At 37.4% G+C, this 12,878-nt stretch overlaps 1 protein-coding gene across 1 annotated transcript in view; it reads left to right on the top strand.

Moving 5' to 3' along the window:
• The window catches only part of LOC124607101 (UDP-glucosyltransferase 2-like), an 88,226-nt gene extending 80,156 nt beyond the window's left edge, over positions 1–8,070 (top strand). The window contains exons 5-7 of the mRNA XM_047139297.1: positions 6,584–6,806; positions 6,890–7,109; positions 7,594–8,070. Of these exons, the coding sequence (XP_046995253.1) occupies positions 6,584–6,806; positions 6,890–7,109; positions 7,594–7,870 (720 nt within the window). The 3' untranslated portion in view covers positions 7,871–8,070. The remainder of the gene's footprint in view (positions 1–6,583; positions 6,807–6,889; positions 7,110–7,593) is intronic.
• The last annotated feature ends 4,808 nt before the right edge of the window (positions 8,071–12,878 follow it).

Below are 12,878 nucleotides of genomic sequence, written 5' to 3'. Positions count from 1 at the left end.
ACTCACCATGCAGTACATAGTGTACTGGCAAAATTCCTCACCTCATCACTCCTTTTCAGTCACCAATCGTATTTCTGAATAGCCACCAAAGATCTTTCCCTAATATCTTTATGTCCTTCATATGGTACTGACGTGGAAGACATCACTATTTTCTTTGAATATTTCCTTAATCTGGTTTCGTAGTACCACCGGATGAGTCATTTCCAGATATCACAGATGCTGCAGTTGGTTCAGAGTCTCTTTAGCGACCCCATTCTGGCTTAAGACACTCGTAACAAACAACACAGCCTATAACATTACGTGTTTATGGTTAATTTAAATTTTTATAATTTTTTTGCTTTAAAATTTTCGCATATTGGTACTATATTTTCTGTAGATGTAAAGTAAAGTGTGCTACACTGGAGTTTGAAGTTCTTCGCATTGTATGTGAGTAATGTATGTAAAATACTATGTAAATTGTGTATTACTGTAAATAATTTTCTAATGGCATTTCGCATTTAAAAATATTTATGTGTATAAATTGTTAGTGTTGAATAAATTTGACAATTTAAGAACTGGTCACCCCTCGGAACAGTGTAAAAAATAGGCGTTATGTAAAAGCCAGTATGCTTGTATTTGAAATGGAAGTGGTTCTGGAAAGTCGAAAAGGTGGCAATGGCAAATTGGCGTGCTACCTAGAGCAAGCGCGGAAAGTAAGCCAATCAGTCTGTAAGCAGCAGTGATTGAGGCAACACCTCTGTGGAGCAGGAGAAACTTTGCCTGCAAATTTGCACAAAAATGCCTCGGACGAAGACTGCAAATGGCTTACGGGATAGCTGCGAGTTGTTGAGCTACTGTATGTAAAATTGAACAACTCCAAGAAGAGAAATGGAGCCATACAGCAAGATAATTGCAGGCCATACTATGGGTAGTGTAGCCGTCATAATTGTTCGCCACACCCAAGCCTACAGCCACCAGATAAGATTTTTTTTGTATTTTTACTTTTGTACAACGTGAACCATTAATTTAAACCGTGTTTTAATAATCATTTTTGAACTTTAAAGGAACTGGTTCATCCCGTTATTTCATCCTAACCATACACCCATATAGAGTTTCTTCCTGGTGTTTGATTAATCCGAGTATCCTGTTTTACAGACTTTTGAAGTGCCAAGTTAAAACAAAGAGTTACCATTTAAATTGTTTTTGTGTAAATAATAACGAAGTTTTCTCAACTATTACAAAACGTTATAGTAAAAGTTTGCTTATGTAAAATTCAACCAAAGTGAAACCAAGTTATTAGAATCTGTTAAATAACTATACAAAATTACTTCAAAGAGTAATATCTTTTGAAAGTAAATTCCAGTAAGAAAGAGGATTTCTTGAAGTTAAATATCCAGTATAAAAAGTGTGCGCTTTAGTATCTAATTATTTTAGTATTTAAGTTTGTTGATTATGGAAAGTGCTTTTCTAAAGGTCCCCTGGTCAATTTTTTTTAGCTTCCTTGAAGTTATCTACAGGGCTTTTTTCTCTTTTGCAAGCGCAATGTATAAGGGTGTAGTCGAGCATTGTTTAAGAGGAGTAATATTTATGTGAAGAGCCAAATTAAACAGTAGCAAGAAAGTGGGCAAAATTCATACTTCTGCTTTTCCAATACTTCATTGTTTAATTGACTGGATAGGCTGGCAGCCGTCAGTACATGTTTTAAACCACTAAATGAACTTTGAACTGAGTTGTCGCAGATTCAGTGTAATATTGTCCATACCGCGTTTCTATCTAACCGGTGGGTAAGATCTTAGGAAAAGAAGTGAATAGTCTGATTTACTTATTCATTAGACACAACACACGGTCAAATTCTGTAAAAAGGGTAACTCTATTGATTAGCTTTTCCTATAAACAGGACTATCCTCACACAGTGTACTTTACTTAGAAACTAAACTAAATTTTAGTATGAGGGTTATATGTGGGAACATAGAGACAGCGTTTCTGTTATTTAGGTAAAAGCATATTAAATTCCAATAGTAGTAGTAGGGTTATAAGCTCTACTTGAAACCTTGCCTACAAATTTTGGTAATCATATCTGTGAAGAAGACCCTATGAAATGGGATGTTATTCCAGAATTTTTCCCCAATAAAACAACGCACATTTAACCTCAAGTGGTGATTTAATAGAGTGCGACCTGAGAATTGTATTGATTTTAGTAGCTGCTGTTCTTACAATATCTCACAAATAACTGCAAATTCTCATTATAGTTCAAACTATTCTTAGTCATACCATACACGTTTTAAGGGAAACAGTGGGAAGAAAACGAGATCATTTGATTAGCTTGTTTTGAGATTCTGATGTAATATTGTTCATGTTGTACTACAACTGAACCACTGTTTGTTCACATTATATGCATTTTGCGGGATCTCACTGAAAAACGGTTTCAGTAGGGAGGAAGCAAATTTCATGTCACCAGTGCGCTCATTTCAGAGATAGAATGGCAGATTGTGATATAAGGACCTATACTTCAAAACTGAACCATTTTAACTACCGTAAAGAAAGATGGTTCAAAGAACAGAATGAGATAAGAGGGGAAGAATAACAAAATCGTTTGTTTAGATCTGCCATTGTTGAAATAACATATGCATACTACATAGATGTTTGAAGAGTGTAGACGAGAAAATTAATTAGGTTATTTCTGACAGATCGGAAGTAGGTATAAGGAAAAGGAAAAATGTTTTTTTCTGGTAGATGTAAGTCCATAATATATTGCACGTGGACTTGTTACGAGCAGTATGAAATCAACAATAATGTTGTGTACATAACATTTCACACGCCAAAGTATTTCTTGGAGAAACGAATAAATACGCTGTCCTTGGTCACTCTATGAAAAAATAAGCCTAATCTAAGAATATTGATCATAATATCGCGATTGAAGGGTCGTGAATATTTTGAGTTCAAGCTAAAAATACAAAATCCATCAAACATGTTGATTTTCTTGTTGCAAGAAGTACCGTTTTCTACTGTTGTATCTCTTGCAACAAGACTGAAAACGTTGTTGCTAAAGTCGACAAGAGTTCCCATTACTCTTGGTTCATTGATTTCGGGTCAACAGTTGCATTAGGATAGAAGATTTAGTTAACTGTGATAAAACCAATTTACGAGACATCTCTTCACGACTATCTACGATTTAAATTATTTGTCAAATGTGTGGGTGCATGTATCGTCTAATAGTACAATCAATGAGGCGTTCAGTCCCATGATTTTCTCTTCCCTTTTAACTTTGCAGAGGATTATATTCGTTTATACTACGAAAAGTGTCTGTATTATGGTGCCTTCAAGCGCCTGAAGTGCAGACTTTGGCATTGCTGTAAATATGTCGTAGGTTCCTCCACTTGTTTTGACCAGTATTTTGTACAATACTGGGATGTTTATAGACATCACGAAGCCAAGTCCCCGAAAATCATTTCTATCAATTACATACTCGTAAATTTAGTAATGAATGCTTTATTTTTCTACCACTTTTAGGAGATGTGTTTTGATCATTTGTACAGGTGGTGTGTATAACAGCAGTGAAAAGAGCCATATAACATCGCACTCATCTTATTTCTTTCAACCATGCTGACAATATTTATCAGAATTTGAGTAGTCCTTGTTAATTATCAGTTCTCATTGTTTCATGAAAGCATTGTGTAATGGTAATAGCTGTTCCATAGGGTATGTATGTCCTTAATATTTATTGATGATGTAGCTAAACCACCAGACACTGGCTGAAAGTAGAATTTTCAGTTGTAGGATAACACTAAACACATACAGTCAACGAATAAAAAGTTGTCATTTAGAAATTTTGTGGAGATTGCTTCCTGATATCCAAAACTCACACTGCGTTTGTTATTCTAGCAGCTACTGTCTCAGTATCTGCAAGATTTTTTTCCCTGCTAGAGAGTGTTTTGTGTATCACTTGTTTGTATTTGATATCTTACATAAAGTTGATGAAATACTGAGCTATGGAATCTTTAGTATTAGCCATGCAAATACAATTAGATATTTATATTTTCCTGGAGCTACAAATTCGGTCTTGACTATTGTTCAGGTGGTGAAGTATGTATCTGTTATACATGCAATAACTACAGTCGACAATAACAATCGTATTTCTTGCTATGATGATCAGTCAATTAAATGTTCTTAGTCATTGTAGAGAGCACACTTAGAGTATATCATAACAATTAAATTGAAAAGGCACATAGCTTACAACAGTAAATGAAAAGAAAACTTATTGAGTAACAGCTATACCAACGCATGTGCTCTACAAGACCAAAGCCAAAAGCCAATCTTAAATACAGTCATATATACAGGAAACTGGAAGATATAGAAAGGAAGAAAGCACAATGACATGTAACTACAACAGAAGAAGAACCAATTATCATAAGAAACCAATAAATATTCCAACCGTTAAGATATGGATACTTTACATATCAACTATGACTAGCAAAGCTACAAAAATAAAACTCATAGAAGTAAAGATTTAAAAATAAACAATTTTTGAATTTATAATTCCACTCATATGATTCAAACCATGTGGTACTTGTAGAAAGTTTTAAAAGCAAATAGTGACAATGTGATATGAATACTGAAAATATTTACCAAATCTCAAAATATAAACACACAGTTTTAACAACTTAAATTAAACATAAAATGCTTACTGGGTGCTGAAGAGAAGTATCTGAATGAGACATATTACAGTGAATGTTAATAACTTGAAAATACTCCTTCTTTAAAGAATATCAACAAAGGTAATACTCTCTTGAATAAATCCTCCATGTGGATAAAAATAAATGCAGCATTATTTCTTCAAAAAGGACTGAGTTTGGTTCCTGAAACCCTTTGGAAATCATTGCAATATTTTTATATCTCTTTGAAGACCTTCCAAAATATAGCTTGTTAGGTTTTCGGAGTGCACAGAGAGTGCAACTTACTAAATATCTAATCAAAACTATACGTAAGAAACGATCTATAACTAAAATTTCTGTGATATATGTGAATCGTGTAACGCTGAATGTCACAATTTTATCTATACAAATGAAGTTTTGCAGAGTTAAATGATAGCTAATTCACTTGTTGGCTGACTAATCAGTTACAGGAGTCCATAATACTTGGTAGCTATGTTGCGCAGTGTTGAATGTAATGCTTTCCCTTGTATATGTAATGTCTCTTTTTTAAACACTTAAGATTGCCACAGTGGTGGTTAGTTATATTGAACAACCATGGAGGAAAACGACTTTAGTCTGGATGTGAAACTAGATGCACTTGAAACTGGATCACACCCAAAACTAGGAGAGTTCAATAAAGAAGATTTTTAAAATACAGCATTGTGGAATGACGTCTTTTCTCAGATTCAGTGTGATGCTACCTAGAAGAGAAAAAGGATTATCGAGTCACATGAAATGCTCTTCACATATTGACACATTTTTAAGTTTGACAAAACCTCAATCATCCAATTCTTTGATCTAGATTGCAGTTTCAGAGAAAAGCGTAATTTTATGATACATAAACGTGAGCTTTATAAGTTTGGGGGATCTCTACATTTATGAGAACTAGAATTATGGATTACTTTTTTGGAAGTAGACTGGAACCTAATCTCTTAAACTGTGGTGCTGTGTGAGAGAGAAAAGTTTTGAATTGGAGTTCCTACAAGTTAATTGCTCTTGCTGACGTTTATTAATGTATGTGGTACTAATACATGGTACTCATTTTGAAATCGCTGGTAGACAGCTCTATGACATGCTTAATTAGCGAGAGAAGCTTGACAGTACATTTTCACTCTTGATGATAAAGCCTTCTCAGGTTATCAGACCTGAAGACGGCAAGTAGGATGCCACAGAACGACACCTTGACTCAGCTGATAACCCAAGAAGACTTCATCATCCAGATTCGACGAGAAAGTCTAAATTACCACATTTTCATCCTTGTGAAGTTTTCTCAACAACTGTCACTCTCAATTTTTTTTAAAAAAAGGTGTACTTGTGTGTGTTACATAAGGGATTAAAGTTAAATCTACTAGTACCATTTCGAATGTATTGTGATGCAAAAATTGCAGAATTTTTGGGTTGAGGCTGAAGTTCCAATAACTTAGAAGTACTTAGATTTAACAAAAATATTGGCACTATATAATAACATGTGTTCGACAGTTGTAAGAAAATAAAAATTTTACATGTAACTTATTCATCTACAGAGTGATTTAAATTTCCTCAGTTATTATGAAGCATGTGTATGAGTGAACACTTATTTAATTCGTATCAGCGCCTTATCACAGGCTCATATCCACGACATCCTAACTATGCAGATACTGTCTCACATTGGTGGCAACCAGTATTTTAGAGGTAGATGAGATTACTGGCTTTGGTACTTGTAGGATAAAACACTGCGATGAAAATTATTTGAGATTGATTTTGCTGTTGTTATAAAATTTGTTTTTATTATTTTACAAAAAAAGATAAATGGAGCATTTATTGTATTCAAGGATGGAAAGAATTTACTGTGTCTAATCAAAAACGGTTTACTTATTTGTGAGGCGATTTAAAAGGCACATTCCCTATACAATACGAAATTAATTATTTTGCAGGATATCCAGGATTTCCTTGATGGTGCAAAAAACGGTGTGATTTACTTCAGCTTTGGTACTAATGTGAAGGGTAGTACAATGCCCGAGCACAAACGAATTGCATACTTGGAAGCTTTTGCGCAGTTACCACAGCGAGTACTTTGGAAGTGGGAGGTGGACAGCCTGCCTGGACAGCCGGAGAACGTCATGATAGCCAAGTGGCTGCCCCAGCAGGACGTCTTGGGTAAGCTTCTGCTCAGTGCACCAATTTTTGTAGGTGCAGTACTGTAAAAGCTATTTGTCTTACCTCCCTTTTCGCTTTTCCAGCACATCCAAACATTCGTCTGTTCATTACCCAGGGAGGACTTCAGAGCATGAATGAAGCAAGTTATTTTGCAGTACCCCTGATAGGAATTCCCTTTATTGCGGACCAGCAACAGAATGTGGCTAAGATGGTACAATCTGGTATTGGCTACCAGCTGCTGTTCAGAGATGTCACTACCGATACCATTCTGAAAGCCATTCACACAGTTCTTGAAAACGACAGGTAGGAACAGAAATATTAAATTTCATTTATGTTATCAAGGGAACATACAGACAGCCACTTCATTCCCCTCTCTAGTTTGACTGTTGCTTTCTCCTATTGATGTCTATGTCAACAAAAGGTGAGCCTTAATTTTATCTCATTCGTTTAGCCTAGGCAAGACAATATTAAAAAAAAAAAAACAGCCGTTTTCTTAATTAACTTGCACGAGATATGTCTTTGCTTTAGACTTACAATGGAAAATTTCTGTTGGTGAACTTTATTTCCTCGCACAAGTTACTGTCATTGGTGATAATTTACTTCCCCTCTTTGTTATTATATTTAAAAACAGTGTTTTCCATGTCGACTGTAGAAAGTTTTCCGTAGTGGACAATTCCTTTTGTTTTTATTCATATTCATCTACTTTTTCATTAACTACGTTTAGCTGGTTTTTACACTATTCTTTTGCTGTTTGTAGTCTATGGTTATCTGTCCTCTTTTACGACAGCTATCGAGAAAACATGAAGCGTTTCTCAGCAGTATTACGTGAGCACCAGGAGAGGTCCCTGGACAATGCCGTCTGGTGGATCGAGTACGTGATACGTCAAAACGGTGCTCCGCACATGCGCAGTGCAGCCCTCGACCTGAGCTGGTGGCAGCTGCTGCTGCTCGACGTGATTGGGTTCGTTGTTGCAATGGCGTCCATCGTGGTCTACGTGCTGTTCAAGGCAGCCACCTATTGCAAAAGACTTTTGGCTGTTAATCTGAAGCAGAAGACTGCGTGAAGCTACTTTTGTAGGTGTCTACAGTCGTTCTATAGATTTAACATGTGAAGAGAGAGGTCAGAAAGAAGTTTCTGTGATAGTTTATGAACTTAACCTTTAGACACCTTGTTCGTACATGATACTCCAATAAAAAATAATAATCCCTGCTGTGCAGGTGACTGGAAGATAATTATTTTTATTCATTAAAGGACGATATTATGTATATAACAAACGTATTTTGTTTCACATTGTTTTAGTTTCAATGGAATTTGCACTGTTATACCTTACAGAGACTGGAGACTGAATTATACTCACATCATATTTAATTTACTAGTGCATTTATCTATTTCTCTGTGTGTGTTTGTGTTGTGTGTGTGTGTGTGTGTGTGTTTGTGAGAGAGAGAGGGAGAGAGAGTATGTATGTGTATGTGTGTGACAGTTGCTTCAAATCTCTTGGCTGTTGCTGTTTTCATATATTAACTCTGCCTTACGTATATGAAACTAGTCTTAATATTCATCAATGTCACTGTTGTCAGCAATACAAATTTTGGTAGTATTGATAGTGACACTGATGTTATTAATAAGACGCATAATTATTTCAAAATATACACTTGAATATGATGATGAGTACCATACTTCTTTACAGAGCGTAATGGAGCGACGCGGGAGACCCGCGCCGCCTTACTAGGCAAGAACCTAGTGGAGGTGGTTTGCCATTGCCTTCCTCCGACCGTAATGGGGATGAATGATGATGATGAAGACGACACAACGACACCCAGTCATCTCGAGGCAGGAAAAATCCCTGACCCCGCCGGGAATCGAACCCGTGACCCCGTGTTTGGGAAGCGAGAACGCTACCGTGAGACCACGAGCGGCAGACACACTTGAATATAGTTCCTAGAGATAGCGGTAGTGGAATATTGCAACTCCAACTGCAACACTAACTTTGCCTCCATGACAGTCACCATCGATCTGTATAAAACAGTAATTATTCAGTGATCTAGATCGAATCTAAATACGGATATGCATGTGTACTGTATATGATCCCAGGATGGCCTTCAAAAGAACCTGGTTAAAGATTGTACTAGTAATATCAGCCGGCGGGAGTGGTCGAGCGGTTCTAGGCGCTTCAGTCTGGAACCGCGAGACCGCTACGGTCGCAGGTTCGAATCCTGCCTCGGGCATGGATGTGTGTGATGTCCTTAGGTTAGTTAGGTTTAAGTAGTTCTACGTTCTAGGGGACTGATGGCCTCAAATGTTAAGTCCCATAGTGCTCAGAGCCATTTGAACCATCAGTAATATTAGAAGAGGCACAGTGGCAAATAGAATTTGCTGATCGCCATCTGAGGCTAAGATGTTAGATTACTACCCACAAAAGATAAAAATCATAGTTCCTCACTAAACGCCACGGTCAGCTTAAATAACCGACGATTATCATCTCAGTGTGGCCCTTGCGACACGCAGCCTGAATAGAGCTCCGAGGTGATGTGTTTCAGTTCGAGCGTGCGGACGCTCGTCTGATTCGCAGGAGTCATTAGAAGTTAATACATGTCTACATATGTGAAGTGTAAACCAGTGAATGTACAGCAGAGCACGATGAATCAAATTAAAAAGCCACTGAGACACTTGTGTTGATGTATTGGTTGCCTATGGAAGTGAAGTACTTAATTAATTAACAGGTGGGAAATGAATCAGTAACGACTTTTTACAATAATTGTAAGAACATCTACACTAATTGAGCCACTGAGAAGATCGACCAACAAAATGAAAGCACTCGTTGAAACAAACAGAATGAGCTACTCAAATGATTATTCAAGCACATAACTAGTCCCTGAGAAGGGTCTGAATTAAATAATTAATTAAGGTCAGTCTAAATGTACAAAACACATACAAAAATAGCACTGCAGCATGTATTGGACAACATAACCACACACTATGAGCAAAATTTAGGTTTTTGAGTTATCAGAATTTCATTGCTGTTTTCAAATCATTTTTGCATAGATTCGCTCATAATTTAAAATCTATCGGAGCTACATAAATTTATACGACACCAGCAGAAACAGCAGATAATTTCCTATGAGACTGACGTCCCACTTAAATTTATATCGCAGAGGTTCAAGGCACAGTTCAATAAGAATAAATTTACTTAAAATTATGTGTAAATAGCATTCACTTTAATTGCGACTGTGGGCGAAATATTCATGGACAAATTTATTAAGATGTATCACTTTAATCAGTCTCTCATCAAGTACTTTTTGGTATCTTTAGTTTCAAGATAGCACACAAGGCGAAAATTACGTATCGCATTGATGAATGACAAAGTTAATTGCTTGTCGCAGTTGATGAGAAACCGAGTTACCCTCTATAAAAAGGCTTAGCTTTTTTTGCGCGTAGAGCCATTCTGATCTTCGAATCTGCCACAGCTATTAACAATTTCGGATTGGAGAGAGTTTATATTTTCGAGATTTTAATTCTGAGACCTTAGCTTGAAATTCAATAGGTGATGCAAAAATAGAAGGGCCACGTTCCCTCTGGTGTACTTTGTTTACATTTGTGACGTCACTTGTTTAGGTCGCTGCCCTAGCCATGAGATCACAAGCCACGCACTGTTATCTGCATTGTCGTCGTCATAATGTGAAGAGGCACAGCCCTTATCAATGGAACCATAATAAAGATTTTACAAGCCATACGCCTTTTCCTATGACTTAACGTTAACAGGAAATTCAAGTAACATTGATGACACACACAACCACTGTGTGTCTTCCAAGTTCAAGTCAAATGACCAGTTTTATTTGGGAAGAAAATTGTGTGATTTTCACATTAACTGAAATGGTGCGTTGCTCAAAAAACGATGTTGTCAATAGTATAGTATTTCATTGTTTGTCAAAATACTTCATTAGCAATACTTCCGTGTCAAAAATGTGTATCTATCGCCAGAATTGAATCAATTGGAACCACGTTCGTGGGGTGCAATCAAGGGTCAAAATTTGCCATATTATGTCCAGAATTGAATCGTGTTCTTTATAGGTGGAACCGAGTGGAGATTTTCAGTCAGAGGCTCCATCGATTTTGAGGCCTTCTCAGCTGTCGTCTGTAGATGTGTGAACCTGCGTTATGGGTTGGAAAACTGTAGGACTGATATGTCAGGACGAGTTACACAGAGGAAGCAACTACTTTGGAAGCAGGTTACCTGTAGAATGCACATCTTTCTTTTCTTTTAGGTTAGGCCATAGTTTGCGGTCCCCTGATCAACGCTCGCCAGTCGATACACACAGAGCGAAGACAGATCACGTACAAAGTAAAGACACTACAATTTTTAGGCCTTTAACAGTAAGTTGCCCAAAAATTCGTAACAAGTTTTCTGAATTTATCAACGTCCGGAAAAGTTGTAGCGCTGAAATTATTTCCAAAACTAAGAGCTAGATGAAACACAGAGTAGTAAGTTCACAAATATTGAACGAGACATAGAACATATATTGAAACGACATATTAGACGCTATAGTAGAAGGAGTGTTCATTGCCGTCACCATCAAAATTGTGTCTATCGTATTCAATATTGAATCCGATTGTGAAATTATCTGGACAAGAGTAACCGGCCTAGGTCAACTCTCATGTTATCGTGGGATGTTTTTATCGGCTAACCGACGTAACGTTTGCAGAATAATTCAAAGTAAATCTATGCTCAGTAACGCAGTAGTGCGGAAGTACCCCGCTTACGTCATGTTCGCTGGACGCCACTTTCATCTACCGAGTACAGTCTGGGACATTTATGGATTCATTGCAGGTGGCATGGCCAGACAATCTTGTGAGGTAGTTCTGAACATGTTTTTGGAAAACTGTCTGGAGCAGATAGCTCGAGAACACACACGCACAATGGAAATATTTTGAACCTCACAACTACAAACAGATTTGACCTTATAGACGGTGTCAGTGTAGACAGGGATTAGTGATCATGATGTCATAGTGACGATGGTTACTGAAGTTAATAAGTCCTTCAAGAAGACTGAGAGAGTATTTACTCTGGAAAGAGCAGATAAGCAGTTATTAGCATCAAACGATAGTATGAAAATCTAAGCAGTAACGTAACATTTGGATAGCTCAATGAAAATCAGACTACACATAGAAAGAACTGTTACAGTATAGTACACAAAGGTAACGGAAAGAAATACATCATGTCAGTCCCTGGACATTACATCATTACCTCTCGCCATATAAAGATACGTGATGCACCCAGGAACAGTATCGAATATGATCGTTTTGGTGGTACAGTTATTATGTTGTTGTATGTCATAATTTTACATGGGCGTACTGACCTTCAAATTTTGGAACACGGTACACTCGTCGGTCAACGTTACTGGACACTGTATTCGTTTCGGAGTGCGTATTTTCAGGAGAGCACTCAACCCTGACTTCAGTATTAAGGATGACAATGCGTGACCGCACTGAACTGCGTAGGAGAAGGAGGAGGTACAGGAAGAGGAGGAGCTTTTCCCGAACGAGAAGATATTCGGCGAATGGACTGGCCTGCCAGTTCCTCCGACTTAAATCCCATCGATCGCCTTTCGGGTGCATACTGCAACACACCCACATCCACCTACGAACATCGAGCAGTTGACAACCACGCTGTGACCTGCATGGCGGCACACCGCAAAGCATGCATTACCATCCGTGGTGACTACACACAATACAGCGAACCATGTCCGGCCTTTTATAGTGTCCAGGGGATCATGAGAGTAAATCGGAGAAAGACGAAAGTAATGAGAAGTAGTAGAAATGAGAACAGCGAGAAACTTAACATCAGGATTGATGGTCACGAAGTCAATGAAGTTAAGGAATTCCGCTACCTAGGCAGTAAAATAACCAATGACGGACGGAGCAAGAAGGACATCAAAAGCAGACTCTCTATGGCAAAAAGGCATTTCTGGCCAAGAGAAGTCTACTAATATCAAATACCGGCCTTAATTTGAGGAAGAAATTTCTGAGGATGTACATCTGGAGTACAGCATTGTATGGTAGTCAAACATGGACT

This window comes from Schistocerca americana, chromosome 3, assembly GCF_021461395.2.
Source record: "Schistocerca americana isolate TAMUIC-IGC-003095 chromosome 3, iqSchAmer2.1, whole genome shotgun sequence".
NCBI classification, from domain to species: domain Eukaryota; kingdom Metazoa; phylum Arthropoda; class Insecta; order Orthoptera; family Acrididae; genus Schistocerca; species Schistocerca americana.
This window is presented reverse-complemented; position numbering and strand designations above follow the sequence as displayed.